General features: G+C 37.6%; 1 protein-coding gene across 3 annotated transcripts in view; it reads right to left on the reverse strand.

Moving 5' to 3' along the window:
• Positions 1–1,476: 1,476 nt before the first annotated feature.
• Positions 1,477–28,000, reverse strand: part of LOC103824681 (transcription factor RFX3-like) — a 207,544-nt gene continuing 181,020 nt past the window's right edge. For all 3 annotated transcript variants that reach the window (XM_050986369.1, XM_050986371.1, XM_050986370.1), the window contains 4 exons: positions 12,113–12,321; positions 10,966–11,119; positions 8,862–8,904; positions 1,477–8,304 (listed from right to left, as the gene is read on the reverse strand). In XM_050986369.1, the coding sequence (XP_050842326.1) occupies positions 12,270–12,321 (52 nt within the window). In that variant the 3' untranslated portion in view covers positions 1,477–8,304; positions 8,862–8,904; positions 10,966–11,119; positions 12,113–12,269. The remainder of the gene's footprint in view (positions 8,305–8,861; positions 8,905–10,965; positions 11,120–12,112; positions 12,322–28,000) is intronic.

Below are 28,000 nucleotides of genomic sequence, written 5' to 3' on the forward strand. Positions count from 1 at the left end.
TAGTGATTCTGTGATTAGAGTCCTCCAAATGTCTCTTTCAACCTATATGATTCAATAATTCAATAAATGCCTGTCATCATCCACTTGTTTTCTTCTTCCTCTAACTGAACTACTACAACACCTTAGGAAGCTTTAAGGACATCCCAAGCTATGGAACAAAGGTATTACTCAGATCATCTGTACTCACATCACACTCACCATGGGGAACAGCAACTTCCAGCTGGAAAGAGAGAACAGTTAGGGACAACATCTTGTTAAATACCACTGCAGCTAAATCTGTGAAAGTATGTCTGACTATGCATTAAACTCTAGTAGTGAAGACAGCTTCAGATTTTGGGTGCATAGTATTTCCTTAGGAAAACAGTTATATTAATAAAATTGTTCAGAACAAACTGTCAAGAGCACCACATTGTAGTCAAGATTTCTTTTTGTTTGTTTTTTTAATATCCTTAGGCTAATCCAGTTATTGGGGAAGAATACATACAATGGTATTTAGTGAAATTTGGAACAAGATTAGGAATAACAGCATCAAGTCAACATAGCAACTCTATTTGGCATAGCATTAACAGTGCCAGAAAGAGATAAAGGTTTTGATGACTTGAGAGGCTGACCTGGAACACACACTAGACAGAGCTAAAAGAATAAAGTAGGTATTTATTAAAAGGCCTTAATGGATACACCTTGGGCAGTACAAGACTCTGGCCAGGGCTACACCCAAGATGGACCCAAAATGGTTGCAAAATGGATGACCAGTCACGAGGTTTCACACTTTTATAAGTTTTAGTCCATTTACATATTGGGGTTAATTGTCCAATTACAGCTTCAGGTTATGAAGTCCCATCCTCCTTGTTTGCTCTCTTCAGTTCACCATTGTTTATGCTTTTTGGGCCTGAGGCTGTAACAGCTGTCCTTGGTTCTCAAGCTGGAAAAGGATTGTTTTGTCTACCCACCCTGTGAAGAGAACTTACTAACACTTAATATGAAGCTCAGAACTACACACCAAGGCAGCACAGAATCCGAAAAATATGAAAGGTAAAACTTAAGGCATCAGTTTGAGTGTCTTGGTTCATTTGTGGAATAATAATTGGCTTTATATTTGTCATGGCTTTTCACACAGTTTAGATTGTTGTGGATTATATGTGTTTTTACACATTAGAAGTGATTGACTGAGGGGAAGCAAATTAAATACATTTAAAATAGCTTGATATGGACTGTGACTTGCTTGGTAATATCAGCACTGTGCAGAAAAATCACCTTGCAGAAGTAATAAAAATGGTATTTAGAGGTGCAACCCATCATATTCTGTTTTCTTACAATAACTTGCATCCCTGAATTTCCACCATTTCTGCCATATTGTATGCTATGGCAACTATATTATAGCACTGCAGGGGGGTTGAACTAAACTTCCATTTATGATTTAAATAAAGTTGAAATAATTTTTCTTCCAAATTCATTAGTATTGCAATCTAAAGTATTTAATTATAGAAACCCCAAAACAATTCAAATGTCAAATGTTTGTAACAGGAAAACAAATTTATTTATTTCAGAAGACAATACACAATTTTATTTTGAAAAACACAAGAAAACTAGCCTGAGTTTGTCTGAAATATTCAGAAAAATCCTACTGTCCTTAGCATGTTCCAGCCATTATTTTTAAAAACAACGCACTAAAAGTTAATATATATTTTTAGAATTATAAAAGTTTCCTAGTTATTGTACAGTACACAATGCAAATTGCCGACAAACTATTATTTAACTCCTTCCAATTTTGAGAGGACATGATATACTAAAAGATTAACCATTTCTCACAAAAAAAAAAAAAAGAAAAAAAACCACACCAGGAAATACATATTTACAAAATCAAGCACATTATACAAAAAATCCTATCAAATTATTCTGTAAAGAGGTTTTCCTTAAATAATTAAAAAGTGAGTTCAACAAATTAAAAACTGCAAAACGACATTATGTCACATGCACCTTCTACAAAAAAGTTGTTTTCTTAATTTACATAATGTATGCAGTAAATAGGAAAACAAAAGTTCAGTTTCTCCTAGTGTTATTACATTTCTGTGCCTGTGGTACTGAATAATATAAACTGCCACTTACTAAGTGAAATTTAAATGATGGAACCTTAAAAAAATACAGTAGAAAATAAATGGAACCAAGTCAGTTTTCTAGAAGCTAAGAAAGCCCTGAGTGACAACAGAATTATTGATTGGCAAGCTCTAGAATTAACCTAATTACAGTTTACCACCTGAGGCAAAATTTCCTGTGTTTTAAAGGCACTCAAAGATTATTCAATAGCCTCATTGGTTATTACTGTAAATCCAAATTTTCATTGAGGATGAGAAACTTGCTTTGGTGCATAATTATATTTTTTTCCATTTAAATTGGTTTATTGGGTTACTTCAATATGATATTTAATGTTTAAATACAGAAAAATCACTTTAACAGTGTATTTGAGAACCCTTCAGTATTCTTTGTGTAAAAAAATCTAAAAGAAAAAGACTCTCTTATCAGCGAGTCAAAAGATAATGGATAAATATACCTGGTGAACCCAAATCAAGGGAAGTTGTCCCTCTACAGTCTTAATTATTTTCCAATATCTATTATTTTAAAGTTCACTCAGTGCTGAAAATTCTTGAAGACATTTGCAACATGATCAAGGAAGCACTTAAGAACATAAGAGCCTTTCCCTGATTCTGATTTAAGTGAGGGTCATTTTGATGCTCATAGTCTTGTTCTGGACCTTTTTCTCTATAGTGAAGAACAATTTTTACAAAAACTTTAACTACTCAGGGCTTCCAGTCCCAACATTTTAATTGCTGAGTTTCTTTTTTAAAAGAAAAAAAATTAGAATACATGACGAAAGTTTAAATGATCAAACTGAGGCATATTTTCCTCAAACAAAAACTAGGCAGTCACTTTGTAAGTGGCTTTTACTCTTAAGTAAAATGGGTAAATTACAGTTAGGTTTGCTCACATTTAAAATCACTAGCAGCAATATTCAAGGCAGGAAAACTGGGGAGCATTTACAGTAAAATATGAATAAAAGATTGTTAAATTAAACCCCTTTGAGTATTGCATTATAATTATGCATGAATTTGCATTAACTTACTAGAAATCTTTACAACTTACTTACACTATATTAGCGATGTAATTCCACTAAATGTAATGAGACTTTTTTCACTCAGCTAGATTTGAATAAAATACACTTGCACCTACTGTTGTTGATTGCTTCTGCCATCAACCAGTAGAAAAGCTAAGTAAGGTGGTATTTCTATCTATAATTTTCAACAACTCTCTACTCACTTCTGAACTTGTTCCCTTGTTCTGATGAGTACTACTTGTAAGAACAAAGGACTTTTCAACACAGCAGAAGGCAGGTGCAATTTCTAGGGTTTGTTTTTTATTTATTTTTAAATTTTGACATTCAATAAGTCATAGAAACTGCATCCCTGTAGAGGAAGCTGAATCTAGTACCACTGTCTTTCCATTAGTTCATATCACAGTGACTGACTGTTAAAAGTAATATGAATACAATGTCCTTTTTGTCTGTTTATCAGATAGACTGCTGAAAATTTGATTGCAAACATACCAAGGGTTCTGTAAAATTCATTTTCTTGTTAATTAAGTAGTTTTGGTTTTATTTGTGAAGATTTTAATTTACAGTATTAAAGTATTTTAATATCACCCTAAAGATATTTCCAAAAGAGTACAAATATTTTTCTATACCTCCGCATTGTAAAGAGGTCTTAAAGTAAACAACCTATGACTGTAGAGTCAAATATTTTATTTCTTCAGATATTTATGCAATTATGAAAAGAAAATAGCAGAAATAGTTTTGCACCATACAGCACATATTGGTGGCAATGAATAATTTCACCTAAATCTATTAAACCTTTTGAAACAAAAACATTTCTGCCTACCATGCAAATATTTAATTTAGAGATTAAAAAAAATTCTGCAGGACAATCAGTTACTTATATATATAGAATATTTTCAGTGGTCTAATTAAATTACCTAAAAAGTGTATCCTCACAATGCTCAAAGGGTTAATGCAAGGCATTACATTAAATTAATTTTCTAAGGCTAAAACTAAGTAATTTGTATTTATTCTTCTATTCCTGTTTTTTAGTTTTTTAATCACCAAAGTAGCAAAGATACTAGAATACCATTCATTGACCTATTTTTAAACCACAGACATGACAGTTTTCCTTTTCTACAGAGACAAGGATGTAATTTTCAGAAATCTATACTGATCTGTCAAAAGAATGATTTAAACTCTGAAATAACTGTCACAAAGTACAAAAAATACTTACATAATTTAAAAAGTTACTTTTCCACCTTTTTTTTTCCCATGACTATAAAAGGTTATTTCATTTTGTAAAACCACTCTGTAAAGTAAGCTAGATTGCAATGTAGTGCTAACTAATATAAATGTCTTTCTAAACAATGCTGATATCATTTGGTGAGAACCACAAATATATCAGGTCAGGTCTTCTCCCGTGGAAAATGTTTTTAACAGAAGCAGTATTTCAGACATTTAAAAATGCTTCCGTTTAAACTGAAATGTTTTACAAAGCTATACATTCCTCAGTGACAGTACACCAGCACAATATGTTACACAATTTTGAACTAAAGGCAGAAATGCTGTACATCACAATTTTGCAAGTAAACAATTTAAAGAGTACTATCCATTTTTTTTTTAATGGAACATTAAAACAAAAAGATGCACATAGCATGCTACAGTATAATAATAAAACACAGAAGCAGATAACTGAAAAGAGGGGGCTTTTAAAAAAACTGATTTACAATGAGAAATATGAAAATGTAACTTTTCATAAATATCAAACTTGTGAAAATTGGGCCCCATGTTTTGAAAAAGTAATTCAACAATACCCATTCCCATTCTGCCACAGTGTTTACTAAGTAATTTGTGCCAATGGGGGAAGCGACTCTAAAATAATTTTTTTAATTTCACATCAAGATTGGGTAAAATCCACAAATTATATGAGCCCTTATCTTGTAGTGTCTAGACAGTAGATGCTTGCTACAGCTCTTTAGAGCTCTAAAAGAGTTAAGCAGGCTTCAGAGTGGCAATTCAGCCACATGCTACACACTACATAATTTGGACTGAGGTATCCATATTTCTGTGCTGAAATCATTAACAATACGAATCTATTAACAAATATCAAAAGTATTTAAATTGTTTCATGTTTGATCTAAATTGTAGTAAATTTAAAAGCAAAGCACAGCAGCTTACAGCAACTTAATTCTGTCAATTAATTGTTAAAATGGGGAAAATATTACTTTAAAATTTGAGAGAATAATCAGTTGATAAGCATAGAAATACAAAATTAATTCAGTTATCTGAATAAGGAATAATTTAAATTTGTTTTGACAACTGCTATTAGAATCCATTATATGCATTCTATCTTTGTACGCATATATTTTGTTTTCCTTTTGCACTACATGAACAGTGATTACTGTTCAGAAGATGTTCAGGTCCCACCTCTTCTTAGCAATCTAGATTTACATGTTACAACCATACTTTTCTTTCAGCAACAATAAATCCAACATTCTACCAATAAAAAATATTTAAAGTTTGTCAACACAACATTTGAAACCAGGCAATAGGGACCATCAGTACAGCATAGGGCACCCTATGTTAAGAATGAAAAATGCTGAGTATTCAACTATATTTTATTTTTTAAAATATTATAATGCAAAATAAAAGGGAGCAAATATTTATCATAGGTTAGTTTTTAGGATTTTTGGTGAAGGGTGCTGATTTCTAAGGGAAAAAACCCAGGATGCAGTGATATTTGGGAGAACACAACCTATGAGGATTCAGTGCACAGGTGAATTTAGAGAGAAATTAATACAAACCTCATTTGCACTTTTTGCTGAGACAGAAAATATCTACAGACATAAGTAGGAATTGTGCCTACATAGAATGAAGCAGGATGGGTTTGCCTCCAAATTTTGCTTAAGAAATTTACAAATAATTTTGTACCCCAAAAAGTATTAAGCCATGTTAGTTGAGCTAAAACCATTCTTGATACATCTGAAAGCTCTAGCAACAAATTTCTTTGCTAAAAATACACTGTTCATGTCACATGCTGTTCACCCATTTGGTATATATGACTTTAAAAAATATCAATCCACAGTCACACTAGATAAAACAAGAGACTCCCTTCATTTTTAATGCAGTCCTTTCTATAAAATTACTTTTGTTATTCTTTCTTTCACTTTTTTTGCTTTTATTTAATTATTTTCAATATTTCAGCCTAGCAAATTTATGTCTGCTTTAAAAATCATGAAAATGCTTAAACTAATCAGAAATAATCATAAATGTTTAACATCAATTAATATGGACTGTATAAACTATCACTATAGAATATAATCATTAAAACCTAGCATCAGACTGACACCCTACCACATATGCAAATTGAAAATATGTGCTGCATTATGTACCTGCTTATTTATTTAGTCTGAATTTTTTAAATCAAAATCTGAGAAGAGTTTAAAATATATAACCATGCTTATGACTATGGTCCATTTACTTTAACAAGATTTGACGTTGGCATTAAAGCTAGTTTTGCTTTCAATTTCCCAAGCATATTTTATTTGTAATAAAGTGAAATTCAACTAGAAACAAGAAAAAATATTTTTAGTATCAATTTTAGGAGGGATATAAATATCACTTAATAATAAAACCCTCTTTATTTCTTTGAAGACTATGTAACCTGCCCCTAATACTTAGGAAATTTGAAAGTGACAGGCACACCTTGTTGAATAAATTTTAAGCATTATTAAAAATAACAAAAAATACTAAATCTTAGTTTCAGTTCTGTTTAAGGCACCATGTAAAAGCCGAGGTACAATGATCCCTGATGTACATTCTTAAATAGCAATGATCCATCTAGCCACGTATTAAAATTTAATGCAATTGGGAATAAGTACAAGGGAGGCATGCCAGTTACACTACCTTAATAAGTTTTTGTAAAAAATTAAATTAACTTTATTAATCAAGAAATACATTTTAAAAAGAAAATTATGCAGCTTGCTACATTTTTTACATTCTATAAATTATCATTTTTGAAAACAGCTAATTAAAATAGTAGGAACAGGCCTAGAATAGAAGAAAGTCATCCAAAAGGAATGTTTTCCTGTATGTCCAGTTCAACATAAGTAGCATGTACACTTTAAAAAAAATCAAGTTACTTCTACTGTGGTTTAGTTTCTATTAACTACAGTACCATTTGACAACCAGACCTATCTGTGCAGTGGTCTTAAAATAGAATCAGTATTCTCCGAAACCAGAGGAATTGGCATGCAAATATAATTCAGAGCTGTTGATTTTAAAGGAAGCTTGTATTGTTTACATGTGATCAGATAATTAGGTGCGCCTACAGTGTACACATTACCACATTGTTACAATTTTATCACTTATTCTGCATTTGTAAATGCAGTGAAAACACTTCTTCCTTACAGAAAGAAAACAGTACATCTTCCCAACCCTGCAACATTATGATAAAAATACCCCCTGAATGCTCACACTTTCATGAAAACAGTCTTCTAGTTCTGTTCAATGAAAAGCACCTTTTATAACAGATTTGATGCATCTACTGTCAAATGAGTATGCCATCCAGTATGTCAAAGAAAGTATTTATTTTAATATTTTGCATCTAATTAAAAATCTATGTATATGAAATCATTATGAGAAATAATTAGCATTAAAATATAAACTATGAAAAAAATAAGTTATTTTAATTTTAAGAGAACAAAAGCACTAACATTAAAAGCTTGACAAAAGTCTTCATTGACACTTGAAACTACGAAAACTTAATATTGAATAACCAATGTAAAATGATTTTGCTAAGAATTTTTTTAAACATCTGGCAAAATGCATACACCCATTTTATTTCACAACTCCAATAAAAGGTAATGTTCAGCACAGCTAAAATTTGATAAGACGACTTTCAGACCTATTCTCCTATCTCCCCCACTAAGTCCAGCATCAACAAGGCTAATGCATTTAAGGAGCACTTCAATATTAGACTGCAGTATATGTATTTCCAGTAGCACTGCATTGTCTGATAGTCTGAGTATTTGTAACAATGTGCTCATTATGAATTGGGTTCAGGAGGCTCTGCTCTATTCCACTCTCAAGCACTGGCTGCTGCAAGCAGCCCACCTGAAATGCTTGGTTTAAGTCTGTTTTCTCCCTCTTGGCTTGTGGCCCTCCATTTTCATCCATCTCTTCTTCTATTTCACTTTCAACTTCACTGCCCTCATCTGCAAACGAAAAGAAAAAAGAAAAGAAAGAAAAGAAAAGAAAAGAAAAGAAAAGAAAAGAAAAGAAAAGAAAAGAAAAGAAAAGAAAAGAAAAGAAAAGAAAAGAAAAGAAAAGAAAAGAAAAGAGAAAGAAAAGAAAAGAAAAGAAAAGAAAGCACAAAGGGAAAAAATCTGAATACAAAGGCTTTCATTTTGCAAATAACATGAAATATGAAAGCACAGGAAAGTGTAATAACCAATCATATCTTCCTTTTTCCAGCTGTCCATCCCCTTCAGCTCTCTCACCAGAATATACAATTAAATTTTGAAAATTTCTTGTGTAAATAATAGACATTAAAAAAAAATTAACTATTTAGGCCCTAGAGTATTCTAGTCTTTATAATATACTATATATCATGTATAGCATATTCTACCCATATAATAGTAATATTCACATAATTTAAATTATGATGTAGCTTTCGATTCTGCTTAACTATATCAAAAAAAAAAAAAACAACTTGTTTTGCTCCAATAGACATGCTAGTTCTATATAAAATTATACATTTGGGAGTGCTTACCTTTATCCATATTTCCAGGGGATAGAGCATTTAAATCACCAAACTGCAAAATAAACAATAAAAAGTGTGCACACAGTCCTACACAAACATGACCTTAGATTATCTATGGTAAAGCCAGTAGTGTGCTCTAATGGCTTGTGGCTAGTATGAAAGTGCATGCATTTGACTGCAGTCACATCCATAGTATACCATTTCATTTTCCATTCCATTATATTTGTGTTCATATTAAGAAAATTAAAATAAAATATTGTCAGCAATTAAAACAATAGGATATAAACTTAAGCATATGTTTTTGCATTTTTAGGGTGACTTATGTCAAGGCCTTTGTTGCTTTGAGTGAGATATTTCTGATGTAGAATGCTGGAAAATATGACCGGTGCCCATTTTTAAACTGCAATACTTTAACCAAAAGCTTGCTTAAAATTCTCCTGAAATGGTGTGTCACTAAAGGCAGCTATAGTGTAGCAAAACTATACATAGGGTAAATAAATGGCACCACTGAAAATAGGGTTGATGCTTATTACAGTATATTATGCTGACTAGTTTACTTATAAAAAATAAAGTGAAAAGTTGCTCACAAGTAAAAAAACAAACTTCTTTCCTCCCTTTCTTTGTCTGAGTCCTTTACCCTTCTCTTAAATGAGAAGCTGCAGATCATAATTTGATTCATTCATCTCAAATAAAAGAAGTACAGTATTTAAATAAATATATTTCTAAACATACCTGACTCAGTCCTTTTCAGAAATACAGAAAGATAAAACTTCAGTGAACACTAAAACAGCATAAGCAGCAGCAGCCCTATCTTTCCGGGTTCCCTCATATATACTCCCTCCTCACCCTCCCATACCCATCCTTTCACCTTAAGTCATCCACATGGCCATGCAAAGAACAACATGACAGAACTAACCCAATAAAAATAGCCCAAGGGATTATTTCAGACAGGATTAATTCTCTGATCCAGTTAACCACAGGACTGTCTGAGTATTTGTGCCAGCATCAATCTACAAATCTAAGGGGATGGGAGAGGAGGAAACTTTTTCTCAGCTGTAAAGACAGTTCATAATGGCTTCAAGTGTTTGCCAAACAAGCCTTAGTCTTTCCCATTTTATTTCAACTAGTCAGTAAATGCAGAGAAACACAAGAAGCCATGCATTTAATGAATGTTTACAACTTCCCTGTTACCCTCTCATCTCTCAAAACTTTAGATTATATGTTTTCTCTCTAATATCTGTCTTAAGTTTACCAAAACATTCTAGGAAGTCCCACAGTACACCACAAGCATTACATTTGACATATACTATGTCAAGAAAACAAGAATGTAGCAATATTATACTTTTGCAATACTTTGCTATAAATGTAATGGCAGAGTTCAAGTATCTAATCAGAAAGTAATTTCTTTTTTACGTGTCAGATAATTCAAACTACAAATTAAGCCAAGGCTTCCAATCTCTATGAAAATGTACATATTTTTATAATATTTAATTATACTTTTTAATATATCCTGAGGAAAAAATTATATATCAAGTCATGCCAGGTGACTTACAACTTATCAGTAAGATTAAACATGATATAATGATCATCAAGTATAAAAACATCGAGCTTCAGTCTGGTGAACTATCTATTGTATGTCCACATCCATTTTCTAGAACTTTAAAAGTACAATTCCTTGATGATAACTCCTAGGATAATGTGAATTCTTAAGCAGCTTACACAAAAGTAATGGTTAGGGGCGCTACTGAAAAAAAAATGAGTGAGGAAAACTTCAGATTGCAAATACCATAAACATATATAAGACACGGTGATTCTGAAGTTATACTTTGCTCTGTTTATTTTAAACAAAATACATTGAAATATAGGCATGAAATTATGCCATGTCCCAATCCTGCAAGTACTTCCGTGCTACTTTCATTTCATTTGTGTGAAACATGAATTAAGGTATATAACCCAAATTTGAAGATGCCAATGTATTTGCAAGTCAATCTACAACAGATTGCAATTATTAAAAAAATATCCCATGGGTCCATGTAAATGTTAAAAAACCTGAAAATGCATATATGAATTTATTGCTAAATTCACCAATCCATTTTCTTGCATATTATCTTACCTCTCCCATAACTGCGATAGGTGTTTCTCCTGTTGCCTGAGCAACACGATGTTCGACTAAGTAAAACATGTACTCATCATAAAGCAAGCGGATCAGATGAAAAGAGCCAAAGCTAGCAGCACTGCGTAAGGTTAAATCTCGAATCACCATTGAGCTATTTAAAAATGGAGGGGAAAATATGAAATAAATATCACAATTCTTTAATAATTTATTCATATGGAATATACACTTCAAGAATAATAAAGTAATGCTATTCAAAACCATCTGATTTATGATGTCCTCAGAAAGAAATGTCTGTGAAAGACAATTATTTGTCTCTCCCCTTTTCTGAAAGCATAGTTAGAGACCATATTACACAACTAGAATATAAATTTTCAAAAAGGCAGGAAGGGGTTTTTTGGTGTATGCACAATTACTAATATATGAGCACATGTAAAAACTGAACTTAGCAAAAGGAAGTTCTTTGTTAAAATTTTAAATAACAAAATTGTATTAAAGTTATTTAATTTCAAACAAAGTGGTCTTTCAGAATATTGCGTCTGCTATGCTCCCATTCCTAGTTCAAAGTTTTTAATTGGAATGATTTTTAAACTTGTAAAATTTAGATAAGTTTGTGTATACCTTATAATAGAAAAATGCAGGTTGTGGATGAAAACATCCACATGATACTCTCACAAAATAGATGCTATCATGTACCATTTTGAAAAAAATAGCTTTACTATGATAACTGATACAGTAGCAGATGGCATAGAACATTTGTCTTGTTCTTTTTACACAATTAAAAATAAATTTGTCCGTACATAAGAGAAATAGAACCCATGGTATTTTAATAACTAATAGTAAAACACTGGCTTTAAAATTATATAGCTATTCAACCCAAAATATTTCATAGCATGTTTCCAAAACAGGATAAAATTCTAACCTCATTACACTTGCACGAGGCCTATAAAACAATATACAAGGATAATTTCATCTGCTGCTGAGTTGCACATATCACTGTGTTTAATGTTAAGAACACCGATCTTTTAGGGGGTGGGGGAAAAGCTCTACATTTCTTGGGAACTACTGTCTGATATAATTTTTTCAACATTATTATGGCATGCTATTGAGCAAATAATAAAATAGCTAAAATAATTTAGAAGACTACCTGTAGAAAGACCATTTTAAAAGAAATTGCCGTGCTGCTTTAGGAAAGCTGGGTCTTCCTTCATATGGTTTCAATGCTTGCACCATTACATTATCAAGCCAGGCCGCCCACTGCTCAAGAGTGCTCTGCTGCTGAAGAGTCATCTTGAAATCTGTTTCTAGTTTTTGAACCATATTGTCATCACACTGACACACCCAGGAAGCCTGTTCCTGTTATAAAACATGGCAAAATGACAGCAAAACACAAAATGTAAATTATACCTAAAGATTGAACAATTAAATTAAAAGGACGAAATATACTTATTAGACAAACTAATGAGTATTTTTATCTTCATGTCTGTCTCAGTTTTGTTGGAAGAAAACGAGAGGAGGAATCCAAAGTACAAAAATGGACATCAAATAAAGCACACACACAAAATTACAATGAAAGTCCATAAATACATTGCAATGTTCCATATTCATTTTCATTAAAGAATTTTCAACTTCCCTCATTCATGATTTTTCAAATAAAAATTTCAGGAATTGTCAGGCTTGAGACTGCAGGAACAAGGATTGGAAAGGGCAGTCAAATGTGTGAAAAATGACCAGATAATATTGGCTTTCACATTTATGTATTAGCTTATGTATGTTGTTAGTGATTATAAGTATTTAGAAATAGTATCAATTATAACTCTTTTTAGCTGTAATATAATATAATATAATATAATATAATATAATATAATATAATATAATATAATATAATATAATATAATATAATATAATATAATATAATATAATATAATATAATATAATATAATATAATATAATCTATAAGCTTAAGTATGCACTGTGTTGCTCATAGAAATAGTAGTGTAATGAATATAATATCTATGTATCGCTTATGGAAATACTAGTGTGATGGATGTATTGTGATATAGACCTTGGCAAAATATAAGATGGAAAAAAGGCTTTTGTGTAACTAAGAAGAACAGTGTAAGGCCATCTGCTGAGCAACCAGTCCAAGAGATAAGAACCATGACACAAACCAGAGCACTGGAGGACAATTAGAGAATACCATGTTAAATTTAAGGACGACATACTAAATCCTTATCAGAGGATGTGAAACAGCAGGATAGAGACACAAGAAGAAATAAAATATATTGACCTGCCACACAGGATGTCATGCAGATAAGCCAGAGTGTGAAGAAGCCAAACAAAGGAGTTCCCAAAACATCAGAAAGTTCGAAAGAATGTTTGAATAATGCATGAAATACATGAATATGCATGTATCTCAGCAGAGGTAACAGTATAAAGATAACACTATCTGTACACACCAGCAGTGTTCTTTGGTTCTTTGGCTGTTAGCCAGGAGGACCCCAGCGCTGGATTTTTTTTTTTTTTTTTTTGTCGCTTACTTAATCTCTTATTAAACTTCACAAAAATTCTTTATCTTCTACTCCATTTTTCACAAATGGGAATTGAGAAAGTAAAAACTAAAGAGGAACAAAGAAACCTAAGTACCATGGCCACTTTTGCTTTGAAGGAGTATCCTGATTCTGGCCAGGAAAGAGCTAATTTTTGCAGCAGCCAGATGGGTTAAGGCCAGGACCCTGGGTTTATTCTATACCACCTCATACCATGCACAGGAGGTGATGTGGTAGGCCCTATGTGGAGCCTGAACCAAAGTTGACCACTGTGTGAACCTTTAAACATACGTACCTTTTCAAAACAACACATGCAATTTTAGGAAAATGGGCTTCATGACTGACATGCCCAGGTGCCTGGCCAGGAGATGGGTATGCCAGACCACAAAGTTTCAAAATAAACATCTGATCATGTACCTTTATACAAGTAACAATATAAAAGTGAAACCCCTTTTGTGTTAGTTTGAAAGTCAAGCGTCTGCCAAGGAAGGTGGGAACCTCATTTGAAATAGAAAATATGACCCCCTTCCCTCTAAATTATTATAACTTTGAAACTAAGAGGCTTTCAGGCAAAGATATGGGAAAAAGAATAACACTTCTTTACTAGTATGTATAACAAGGCAACCAAACAACCACAATGGCAGCAACAACAAAGAAAACAAGAAACCAAATAACAGTTTTCTCATGGCTGCCAAGCACTTTCTCCTTTGGTGTAGGGATGGTCACAGCTGGCAGGGGCACTGTTGGCTCCTGGCCAGGTGGGGGAGGTGCGATGATTCTCCCGTGGCTACAGGGGGCACTGTCATGCACGGTCAGTTGCCTTTCTGCATGTGGGTAATGCTGGGCAAGATGGCAGAAGAGATGGAAAAGGGGCTTCTTTTACAAACCCCCAGGGGCAGCCGTTCTCAGTGTCCCTCTGGATGGCAAAATGGGCTGTTACAGGAACCTCTGAGCAGCAGCTGGAATGGCAGAGGTGGACACATTCAGGGTAGCAAACAAAATGTAGCAGAAACTCCACAGCCATAGCAGCAGCCATGGGGTGTCCTGGTAGGCACAGGGTGCTGGGTTAAAATGCAGAGAAAAAGCTCAAGACAGCAGCAGAAAACAATGGGGCTGGGCAGCGGCAGCCAGGTGTCTGCAAGCAGCTGCGGCACATAGCCGGGAAACGCTCCCTCAGGGAAAGGGGATGAGTTTGGGGTCCCAGGTTTTTTTCCCCTGAGGCATCCGATTAGATGATGAAGGTCCTTTCTACTGCGATCGGATGTTAATAAGGTCCCAGTTCAATGTCTGCTCTTAAAAGCAAAAGCTCATCCACCGTAAGGAAGAAGCAGTACAGGGGCTGTGTGAAGGGATGATGGTTATGTGACAAAGGCCACGTAGATGTGCTCTGGATAGCTGAGAATTGGAAAAGTACCGGACCCAGCTAATCTGAGTCCCTGCGCCTGCAAGGCCGCCATGGCCTTGAGTATAGCTGTAGTATGATAACAAGATGATGTAGCTGAGAGAGAGACATGAGAAAAGGGAGATGTAAGTCGTAAGGAATGAGGGAGTAAGAGGAGAACTGATATTTATAGTATAACCAATAGACTGCTTAGCTTTCAGAATATGCATGAGCTTATTACTTGTTGTGCATAAATGTCTGATGCTCTAATCAATAAACTAAGCTTGCTGAACTCTCATATTGAGGGTCCCGAGCCTCCCTCACTGCGACAGGGCTGGACTGCACATGGCAGTGAATTATCTCCGTGGTAGAGGCAATTCGACCATTCCCCTCCAATCCGAGCCTAAACCCCCCCAGCCAAAATCTCAGTCCTTCCCAAGAGAAACCCTCCCCCCCCCCCCAGCTAAGAGAGTAGCCAGCTGCATCCCTCCCCAACTTGGCCTCTTCTTTTGTCTCTTAAGTACTGGTTGTTATCATCTCTTAGACAACAAATAGGAGAAAAACCCCCTGATAGAAAGAAAGAAAGAAGAAAAAAAAAATGAAAACTCCTAACCTCTAACAACTTTGTATCAGGATAAGAAGCCTCACCTATGAGCAGATGCGCTATGTAGGATTTATCAATTAGCAGGAGGATTTCTTTGGCCCTTTGTTGCAACAGGGCTCACCAGCTGAAATACGGACCGGGATGATGGTAATATATTAGGGTAATTCGTGATGTATCTTTTTTTAATCACTAACTGTAATCTGTAGTAATGATTTGATGCATTGCCTTTCTATGCTTATTTATTACATGAATGATAAGCAAACAATAGAAATAATCTTATCTCTAATTAAGTCTGTGGTAATCACATATCCTCTGAACAGAGAGAGACATAGCTGTCCCAGGAAAATCCTGGGAAGCTGTGAGAAGCTGTGGGAAACTTATAGAAAAGAATTAAAACAATTGATATCTCTCTTTCTGTAACCATTGTTTATAGATATGGTTCTCCAGTGTGCTATTCATGGTTCACCAGTAGTGTGAGAGGTTTTTACTTTGAGACCAATCAAGTCTCACCTTAGCAAGTCACATTATAAAAGGACCTGCTACTTTCATTAAACTGGCCTTCTGATTCCCCTTATGAAGACTGGAGTCTTTCATTTTGACCCTGACTCAACAACGTCAAAAGTCATTTTGTTCTGATCCCTTTGCTGATCACTGAAATAAATAGGGCAGGAGATCTTTCTCCTTTTAATGCCTTTATTAAAAGTGATCAGCTCAAGGTTGGGAGGCCCGATGGGTCCGTGGTCTTGCCATCGTCGCCCTCAGGAGTGGCTCGGAGGAGGAGGAAAGTGCAGCTTTGTCCACTAGGGGGCAGAGCTGGGGGTCCCATCCTCACGAGAGCAGTAGGCGGTATATAACCCTGGATCCCACTTTTTGAGTTTGCCATCCAGGGTCCTGGCTCCGACCAACATCTTCTTAGGTTATGGTGAGGGGCTACTAAGGTTTTCAGCGTCTCTGCTGGCTCCGGACCTCTCCCCTGATGTCCAGACACTACACTACTTTGATCTCTTAATTCTGTTTTGGCTTGTTGCTTTTGGGGTTTTTTTTGGTAAGTGTGGTGGAGGGGCGTCTCTCATTGCATTCTGGGTCTGAGGTTATTTGCATGTAAACTCCAAGGTCCCCTCCTTTTACCGTCGGGGGAAGGGGGGGGATGCCATCCTCCTGGCTGCAGGCAGGGTGGTACCAAGAGAGGAATTCCCAACAATAGGGAGTTAACAACTGACTTTTACCAGGTGATTACAACGTGAAGCTAACAAAGAACTCCCCTCTGCCAGAACTGGGTAAACTTGTAATTCTACAACCTTTTAAAAAAAAATGGGTAACCCTTTTTTGTTCATAACAATCACATTAATTGGCAAAACAAAAATGGTGTAGTCGACAGGATTTGAACAAAATGTTTGAATCAAAAAAGAAGAAAGACCAGAAACCCCTGCTTGACATTACAGGAGGGGAAGATATGCCTTATAGTTCAATAGCCAGGGAATGGTCTGTTGCTGCAGGACTGCGAGAGTCATGGAATACAAAATTGGGAGCGGCTGAACCTCTTGATGTGGTTAAATGTAATATATGTTATAAAATAATTCATGCTTAGGGGAGAACGTATGCAATGAAAATTGTAAAATCCAGTGAGCATCTGACCACTAGCAGCCTGGAGACAGATTACTCTGGAATTACGAAACTCGTGGTAGAAGCAGGAGAACAATGCTTCGTTTACTAATGAAAGAACATGGCCAGCACAGACATGGGCTTCCTCGGGAGCCATCAGGAAACACCCAAGGGTGATCATCGCTTGGTAGATACCATCAATCAAGATAACCAAAGTCACCAAGAAACATACATCTGAATACACGACTTCCCCTGACATGATCCGTGCCTGCCACTACTCAGGAAACAGCAATTGTCCAGCCCAGCCAAATGAAAGAAACCTTCATACATATGCGGGGCTACAAAAGAAATGGGGGCAACTCTGCCTCAGGCATAAAAAACTGTAGGCATTCATGAACAGAAGGGGATCTGATGTGATAGAGGTCAGACCTAGGTTCACCCAGCCCTGATCCCCGGCTCGACGCTGTCTCTTCAGCTGTGGTTTTTGAGGACCGTATTTTGGTCGCGAAAAAAAATCTTTCGCATTTATTACTTTGGATTTCTGGCTGATCATTTATAACATTAAATGCTTACAAAAATTGCCTGTTGTAAAAGGGAAAGAAGTTACGAATTTAGGTGGAAGAGGATGGATTCTTTTGACTGCTTATCCATACATCAGACCAAACAAACGCTATTGTGTGAACAAAGTATTTTAGAGAAACAAATTTGTGACTTACAAATAAAATTGTGATGCTACAATGTCAGAATAAGCTGCTTGCTCATAAATAGGATACCTACCAAACCGTGGATGAAAAAGCAGCTGTTAGAGTAGCTGAATATAAGTACTGTAAACACAGGGGGCAAGTGAATAAAATGAAATTACATGCAGTAATTGCAGAAGCTGGATTGCAATGGGACTGAAACATGGGGTCAGAAACTAGAGGATATATATTAATCACAGAAATTAGAAGGTGTCATGGTTTCGGACTGGGCACAATGCCAGTGCCTCCATGAAAACACATCCACCCTGGTGTCTACTGTGAGATGTGATCAGAAACAGAGCAAGCAAACTCCAACTTAGGAATAAAGGAAAAAAAAACTTTATTAACACACACACACACACACACACACACACACACACACACAAAGAACAGAATGGAGATCTTTCAAACACATTTCTCCTCCCCCTCTCAACCCACATTACAGCATACAATACAAACTCAGATTTTCCTTCAGTCCCCATCTCCCAGGTTTTAATTCTCAGTCCATTATCCTTCTTCAAACAATCAATTCATTCTATTAAAGAGAAAGGAGTCTTCTCCTTGTGCCATTTCTTGACTAACCCCTTTCCATATTCCATGCTCCCACCATGGAAATGGACCAGAAGATTGCTTCTGGGGTTTCTCTTTTTAAGGATACTTTGGTCAGTTCCAAGAAAATGACAGTCTCTCCATTTTGGGATAGTAAAATCCCCCCCCATTTCCCCGGGGCTAGGGCTTCACGACAGAGATCATCTTCCTCATTTCTGATCTCTGCCCATCACCACTCTTCACTGCCTTTCTTGGATTCGAACCATTGCTTTCCCCCCAAAACCGCAGTCTCTGTGTTACAATAGAATGCCAGTCCGTCCACAGCATACAAGAAAAAGTTCAGCCAAAAAAACCTGCTCTGTTTATCTCCTCCCAAATAAATTCTTCTTATTATCTCTGCTACACCCTACTCACACAAACCTCTCATTACACTTGTCCATTTCTTCTTGTTCCAGCTATATCTCTTTCCTCTGGGAGGATCAACGTTTGCAAGGTTTCCATCATGAGGAAAAAAAAAGGGTTAAAATCATCTTTATAGGTGCCGGACTCCCTTCTCACTTTTGGCCGACTTCCCAGGAGCTGCAAGCCGCATCTTATCTCTTTCTCTCCTTTCTCTCTCTCATCTCTAGGAAGCGGGGTGGGGGGTGGGGGGAATTTGCTCGGTGCTTCTCACTACTTTCACCCCTCCATCCTTTCACTCCCCCCACCCTGGTCTCTCTCTCTCCAAGGTCCAAGGCCTCCGGCCTACCTCACGCCGCCTCGTGGCCTTTTTCCCCTCCCCCACCTGGCCTACAGCCGGAGGGGGAGAGAGAACTGACCCGATCCCTTTGCTCACCGAAAAGCAAAAGAGCCACTTCCTGGGAGTTCTGCTTTTTATACCCTGTGTTCTCAGAGGCGGAACCATCTCCTCATTGGCCCAAACAGATGCCAATATTCACACCTAAGCCCCCACTGGGCTAGCCACTGTCTCCAAAAAAAAACCACTTCCTTTCAAACCAGGACAGAAGGTATTGATTAAGAATAGGCACATAAATGATGGACATTGCTTAATATTTGCTGCATCCTTGGTTGCATGAGAAAGGAAAGGTCTACCTTCAAAACAGCAAGAAAGAATGCAAGGATACCTGATAAGGGGAAGGATGTTTATCAAGAACAGGATACAGTATGCAAGTATACTGAGATAACGAGGTTCCTTGAGCCCCTGAAACCAGATGAATCTGGACTCCTGCCTTGGACAGTGGCCGAAAGATCAGTAAGCATGCTCAAGACAGCAGGGTCAGAAAGTCAACCCTTAGGAACACAACTTTACTTCATCCCCTATGACCCCCGAGACAACCACCAGAGACAGCTGCGGAGGCCCAAAGGACTGATAAGATGATTAGCATATGAAGAAGAGAGGGAAGGGAGCCAGGAAATGATCTATAGTGAAACTTGATGAATATGTAACATTCTAGGGGATAAAAGAAAACCTGAGTGTACAGGGGGTACACATGTCTTTGTGGAGATATTCCCATGCGTCAGGCTGAATAAGAGCATACCTATAGGAATATGCCCCCTTTTGATGGAGTGGCCAAACTATCCTTTGTCTCATTAAAAAGGAAAAGAGCCCAGAAGTTTCTCTCCTTAATTTGGTAAAAAGATACCTCATAGGACCTTTGGGATTTCACCTCAAACCTAGGGCTACCCAACTGGAGAGAGACCAAAAGGTCCCACCTAGGTAATTCACTAGAAAAAGAAGAGAACAAAGGAAATAATCGTTTTTGTGGGGTGTTTTAGCAGCAGCAAGAACCTCTTGCCCCTGGCTCAGATTTTCTCTTTAAGAGCTTTGTTATTTTGCCTTTTATTAAAACTTTTTCTGTTTCCAACACCACCTCAGAAGCCATCCTGCTAATTTTATGCCATTCGATGCAGCTGGGCTATCTTGGGTGTGATAGGTTCTCTGAGAGCTCATAAGACCTAGCTTGAGGAGAAAACCTATCACTTGGTGACCAAAGTGGTGATTTCTTATTTTGAGAGACATAGTTTGGGAATTTATGATTTGCCCTCAGTCAAAAAAGGAGATTTTTTCCTTGGTCTTGCATTTTGGGGAGTGCAGGCCTGCGAGTGGGTTTTTGTGGCACCAGAGAAAAAAACCCCAGGTTATGGAGGATCTGAGGCCGTTAGAGGGAGCCACACAAATCGAAGCCTCATACTGGTGAAAAGAGGCTGAAAGCCGGGATGGGCTGGAGAACGCGCTGCAAAGTCCTAAGTACCCCTTCTAAGAGAGCTGCTATTGGTTGAGCTAAGACTGCTGAACACTGCTGCTTTTCCAGACCCAGGGAGTTCAGACCAAGGACGATAGCTGCTCTAAAAACCATCTTTTGGTGAGTAAGAATATGGGGAACAAGCTATCTGTAGCAGAGCAGGATCTTTATTTTTATTTGAACTACAAATTAGAAATTCAAGATATAAAGTTTGAGAAGAAACAGTTTAAAAAACTCATCAGATGGGTTTTCACAGAAATCCCGACCATAAATACGTCTGATATGCTTACTCTAAAGTTCTGGGATGCTGTGAGACTAAGATTATACAGTTGGGAAAAGAATAACTCCAGCCTAAAACTATGTCCAGTATTTCAGATGGTGTTACAATTTGTAACATTGGAGAGTGAAAAGCAAGCTAAAGACAGTCACAAAACACCTCAGAGCACAGAGAGAGCTGACCGCAGGGTGCAGCAGAAAGAAATGAGGGTGGGCAGAGATTCTGAGACACTAACACTGTCCCCAACTCACCCTGAAGCACACTGACCTCGGGAGAGCAGGTTGGAGATGGTGTGGCCCAGCTGCTCCCTGTCCAGCCCCTCCTCCTCCCTCGCGAGGGAAACAGACTGACCATGGCCATGCCAGTCTGCAACCCGTCTCTCCAAACCCCCCTAATCTGACAAATTCCCCTCAGTTTCCTCTCAAAAGTAACCTCAGATGCACTAAATCGGTGAACTTCAGCACTGCAATTGAAAAAAGCCGAGCTGCATCCATGCTCTGTGAGGTCAATAGCCCACGCGGCCGGCGCCATGTTTCAGAGCTGCCGAGCTTTGCCTTTCATGGGCGTGTTCCATCCTCTGACTCACAGAATTCGCTTTCCGACTCATCACTAACCTCCTGCCCATCAGATGAGGGACACTCCTCTTTTGTGGGCCGAGCAGGGTCTGTCTCCCAGCCCCTACTCCCAGCCTACACCCTGGGATGGCACGCCCTCACCCTGCCTAGCTTGGGAAGTGGATGTGACCTCCCAGAAGCGACCCCATCCAAAATGGCAGTGCCCATATTGGGAGAAGCTCCGATTTTGAACAAGAGATATTCACACGCCCCCCCCCGGGCAGCCCCCGCCCAAAGCAAAGGACCAAGCGTAAATGCAGGAGACAACAGATCAGGTCATCTTAGCAGTTCAGAAAGCAGGACTCACAATATCCAAGGAAAAAATACAGATACTTCCTCCCTGGAAATATTTAGGATACAGAATCAACAGAACAAACTGTAACTCCACAACCACTCCAACTAAAGAGAAATCAAAAAAAACTGAATGAAGTACAGCAGTCTGAACTGGCTTCATCCCCTCCTAGGCATCTCAAACCAGGACCTAGCCCCTCTGTCTGATCTATTGAAGGGAGACACAGCTTTAAACTCACCGTGAGAATTCAACAAAGAAGCCCAAAATGCTTTAGATAAAGTGATGCAAGCCATCCAATCACACCAGGCTCACCCTTATAATTCTAACTTGTCTTTTTTGTTTGCAGTTTTAGGGGGGAGTCCACAGCTTCACGGTCTAATATTCCAGTGGGATCTAGAGAAGAAGGACCATCTGATAATCTTAGAGTGGGTTTTCCTATCTTGTCAGTTGGGTAAAACTATAACAACTTGCCCTGAAATTATATCACAATTGATTATAAAGGCTAGATCCTAAATGTTTTCCCTTTCAGGAAAGGATTTTGCAGAAATCTTTCTGCCTGTCACATCCATCTATTTGGAACGGTTAATTCAAAATTCAGAGGTTATGCAATTTGCCCTAGAAAATTTTACAGGGAAAATATCAGTCAATTGTCCCAAACATGATCTACTAAATTCATCTTTAAAATTAATTCATAAGCCCTTAAGAAGTCATGCACCCCTAGATGCAATCACATTTTTTACAGACGGTTCAGGGAAGTCAAAAAAATCTGTGATTGCTTGGCAAAATCCAGAGACCAAAAAATGGGAATCAGATATTGAAGAAGTAGATGGTTCTTCACAAATAATAGAGTTAATGGAAGTTGTGTGAGTCTTTTCAAAGTTCACATTTCCTTTTAATTTAGTAATGGATTCATTCTATGTTGCAGGTGTAGTGGAGAGAGCAGAAGGGTCTCTGCTAAAAGAGGTTTCCAATGACCAGCTATACAGTTTGCTCAAGAAATTAATCTTCCTTCTTTCTATTCGACAGAAACCTTACTTCTTAATGCACATTCATTCACATTCTGTGCTCCTGGCTTTCCTAGCAGAAGGCAATGCTATGGCTGATTTTTTAGCCATATCAATACAGAATACACTTCCCAATGTTATTTAACAAGCCAGAATGAGCCATGCTTTCTATCATCAAAATGCACCTGCTCTAGTAAGAATGTTTAACATCTCTCAGAATCAGGCTAAAGCGATTGTTCAATCATGTCCAGATTGCCAAAAGTTAGCCATACCAGCAATAGCAACAGGCGTTAACCCTTGAGGCTTGAATAGCCTGCAGATATGGAAAACTGACATAACTCAATATCAGTCATTTGCATGGTTTAAACATATACACTTATCAATAGATACGTTCTCAGGAGCAATTTTCACTTCTGCACATCAAGGAGAAAAGAGTATAGATGTAATTAAATGTTTCTTACAATCATTTGCATTCCTAGGCATTCCTCAAGAAGTTAAAATGGACAATGGACCAGCCTATGTTTCTAACAGACTGCAGGAGTTTTTCAAAATCTGGGGTATCAAACACACCACAGGTATTCCACATTCTTCCACAAGCCAATCTATTGCAGAAAGAGCACACAGATCTCTGAAAATCTTGATCCTTGAAAGGCAAAAGGGAGGGACAGAAGTGCTATCTACCATAGAGAGACTGAATAAAGCTATATATGTTTTTAATTTCTTAAATAATTCTTTTATGGAGCAGGTACCACCAATTTTCAGACATTTCAGCAATACCAGTCAAGCAAAGCTCAAGGAAAGGCCACCAGTCTTCATAAAGGATCCAGAGACAGGACAAATTTCAGGACCCCATCCTCTTGTGACATGGGGGAGGGGGTTTTCATGCATTTCTACAAATGCAGGTCTTTGATGGGTCCCTGCAAAAAATGTCAAACCGCAGGTACAGCTGATCCAAGAGCAGCAGAAGACGCCAGAAGAAGAACACACAAATAACTGAGCGACAGATGACCATATTCAAACGTGAAGATATTTCTTAAAGCAGAGACTGTGCTTTCTAAGTTTGCACTAGTTAAAATTGTTTCAAAAATAGTTTTGCACTGAAAAAGGTTCTGTAAGTTACTGCTGTTGGGTTAGAAGTTAGTAACCTACCTTTGAATCATATGTTAAAAATGCTTTGAAGTGCTCAAAATCATATATAGCCAGAAACTTCAGGCTTGCCAGGGAAAACACTTCACCAAAGTTAAGACAGAAGGATAGTTTACAAGCAATAAAAATTATAACCAAATTTTAAAATTATTAGCATAACTACAAATTGTCAACAAGGGTGAGACTTTTTCAGATCATGTTCCTTTCTCCTCCTTCTTATATATATAGAAATGGTGAGATGTAAGAATGTGCCCCCTGTTGACAGAGTGACCAAATTATCTGTTGTCTCCTTAAAAAGGAAAAAAGCCCAGAAGTTTCTCTCCTTAATTTGGTAAAGAGACACCTCATAGGACCTTTGTGACTTTACCTCAAACCTGGGGCTGCCCAACTGGACAGAGACCAAAAGGTCCCACCTAGGTAATTCACTAGAAAAAGAAGAGAACAAAGGAAATAATCGTTTTTGTGGGGTGTTTTAGCAGCAGCAAGAACCTCTTGCCCCTGGCTCGGATTTTCTCTTTAAGAGCTTTGTAATTTTGCCTTTTATTAAAACTTTTTCTGTTTCCAACACCACCTCAGAAGCCATCCTGCTAATTTTATGCCATTCGATGTAGCTGGGCTATCTTGGGTGTGATAGGTTCTCTGAGAGCTCATAAGACCTGGCTCGAGGAGAAAACCTATCACATACGTTCTTTAAAACTCATTTTGTCTTTGAGTTTTAGAGTCTCTCTCTGCATGTCACGACCAATGGGACTCTACTGATCCAGATGATTCTGGGTCAGATAAGACCATTGACATTGTCCCTGTATTGTGTAGGAAAACGGAATATTATTCAAATGGACAACAGTTTATAAAACATTTTATAGACAACTATATACAGCATAACATTATTGATATGCTTGATAGATTCAAACAAAAATCTGGAGAATCGTTATTAACACAGATGGTGCAACTCCACAAGTTGGGAACCACTGGTATAGGTACAGACCCCAGAGACAGTAGGAAATTTATTACTTTGAGCTCAGATTCTTTTATTCAAGAGGCATTTTGGGGAACACAGCTAGATACTAAACTGCTGTCAGTTGTAGCTGAGAAGTGTATAATAATAAGTACCCAGTAGAAAGTGAGTGGCTGGGGGGGATAGACCTTGGTACACATAAAGAGATTGCATGAAGCATCTTGAGGAGGAATGAAATCAGTTGTTTTTATTGGAGATGCAGACACAATGCTACAAAATGTTTTATCAGTACACATGAGAAATTGTTACATTAAGGCTGCTCCTCCTGCATATAAAAATGCCATAATGACCATGTAAATTAATGAAACAGAAAATCCAATTGGAGATGTGAGAAAAAATGCAGCAGTTAGGGGATTTGGGAGAATGGGAGCCACATGGATCTGGATGGAATAAATCAGACTCCCTGTCTGGAGGGGATAATAAAGTTTCAAAAAAAGAAATGTTTGCTGCACTTCTGAGAGACAGAATGGTGCGAGAAAATATAGTTGGAATTCCCACTAATGAAATGTGGACGATTTACAAGCACTGTGGGCTGAATAAACCAAATAAGAAAGTACAGAGCTCCCAAATGAAAATTAGGGCCCCAAAAGATGCAAGTCAGCCATTGGCTTCACCTTTGGAACCTTGATGGGACATTCCACCTGCCCGTGGAAGGTCCCCCATGGGTGGGTTATTAGTTCCAGGGGGAAGGAGGATTGGGATCTGTACACTAATTTGCTGTACCCCTTAAAGGAAGTGCAGGAAATAGAAGCATATCATAACCAAGATTAGGAAATAGGCCAAGCTCCAGTACAGGGATGGGCAAGAAAGAATTGGCATTCCCATATGGACCTTCAAATTTTTTGGAAAAACCAATCTACTCAAATAGTTAAAACCCTTATGGATACTTGAGCAGAGGCCTCGCTAATTTATGGGAATCCAAAAAGATTTAAAGGCCAAACAGTTCTAATAAGTGAATTAAGAGGTAAACAAATTGAAGCTCTACAAACACAAATTGAAATGAAAATAGGAAATTTACCATGTCGAAAAAACTCAGTGATGACAGTTCCAGCCCCCGAGTATATAATTGGAATTGATATCTTAAAGAACTTAACTTTAGAATTACCAGATGGACAGTGTCAATTTGGCACCAAGCCATATATTAGTATGAGACTTATTCTGGTAGGAAAGGTAAAAATACCTCCACTAGAAATTCCCCAGCCACAAAATTAGTCTCTTTGAAGCAGTATTGCATTCCTGGAGGGCAGAAAGAAATAATGTTAGCAATTAAAGATTTGCTTGAGGTACGTGTCTTAAAACCCATCACCACATCTTGGAATAATCCTGTATGGCCTGTTAAGAAAAATGATGGGTCATGGTGAATGATTGTGGGTTTACACAACCTGGTTTTTGGTAGTGGGGGGGCCACAGAGGTTGCTTCTGTGAGAAGCTGCTAGAAGCTTCCACCATGTCTGGCAGAGCCAATCCCTGATGGCTCTGAAGATGGACATGCTGCTGGCCAAGGCTGGGTCAGTTAGAGATTATGGTGTCCTGGGGTGACTTTATGATGCTTGTATCCCCAATCGTCTGTTCTGTTTATGCTCGATATTAAGTTCTGCACCTTTTAAGACTGGTTCCAAGAGTGAGCGGGGGAGGGAAGAAGCACAGTTTGTTTTCAGAAAATGCACTTGTTCTCCTGCATTTTTTCCCTCTCTCCGTGCGTGTTGTCTGCAGCACAGACAGGGAGCTCTCCTTTGCTTTTGGTTAGCTTTTTTGCTAGCTGAGGGAGAGAAGTTCCCCGGTATTGTCCCTAACACGCACTTTTTACAGTAGGGGGACATGGATTAGAATAACTATTGTGCTGGGCTCGGTGATAATGATTTAAAGGCAATTGCATTAACTTTTCCAACAATGGCACTTTGCAGAGAGTCCAGGATCCTCAACATCCTTTGAACAGCCTTGTACTCAATGCCTTTCAAATACAAATATAACCATAACATCCAATGTAATGCTTAAATGCTGTATAGATCTAGGTATGGCTTGGACAGTGTCCAAGAATAGGAAAAAGTTTTATGACTGTATGAATAGTAACAATACTCAAATAACTGCATCATCTTCCCTTCTGTACAAGAAGGTGTCTTGGCTTATGTCCTAGGGTGACTGTTATCCCCATTTGTGTGTGTAATTTATGCTGGATATTATGTTCTGTGCCTTTAAGACTGGCAGAGTGAAAGTTTTGTTTTGGGCCTCTTATCAGCCACTCGGTGAGACATCCAGATAGCACCACAACTTAGTGCTGCTTTTATTGCTTTTTGCCCTGCTCTTTGCCTTTGCCCTTGCTTCTGCTTCGCTTCTGCTTTGCTTGCTCTTGCTTTTTTCCCCCTCTTCTCATTAGTTAATTTAGCTAAACAGTCCAAATTCCTTTCTGGACTGCTTCCCCTGTGTGGACCTGCCGAACCCGCTCCGGACTGGGATTTTGGAAACACCGAGAGTTTGCACCCTGTGGCCTGAAGCAGTTGCCCCAGCGCCGGAGGGACTGATAACAGCGACCACCCCCCAGGAGAGACTTTCTGAATTTGTCATCTTTTTCAGAGTGGTGAAAGAGTGGTGTCATCCAGTATCGTTCATTTTGTGTGCCGGGGCGTGCTGTGCTTGTCAAATAAACAGGTTCTTTCCACCTCTCTCCAAGGAATTCTTCCTGAACTGGTTGGGGGGAGGGGACATGTGGGTTTGTTGTTTGGAGAAGCCCTTTTTGGGGATTGTCTCCCAAATTTGCCCTAAACCAGGACAGCTCAAAAGACAAATATCTGCCAGGGAAGGCAGGAACCTTCCTGGAATAGAAAGATGATCCCTCCCTCCAATTTAATGTAACTTTGAAATTACGGGGCTTCCAGGCAAAAATATAGGAAAAAGAAAAACAGGTTTTTTTACTACCATATATATATTTAAAAAACAGAAAAAAACAACAACACAATAACAGATGTTTCCCACCCACTAAGCACCACGTTTCCCCTTTGGTGTAGTTATGACCACAGTCAGC

Source organism: Serinus canaria, chromosome W (genome assembly GCF_022539315.1).
Source record: "Serinus canaria isolate serCan28SL12 chromosome W, serCan2020, whole genome shotgun sequence".
NCBI lineage: Eukaryota > Metazoa > Chordata > Aves > Passeriformes > Fringillidae > Serinus > Serinus canaria.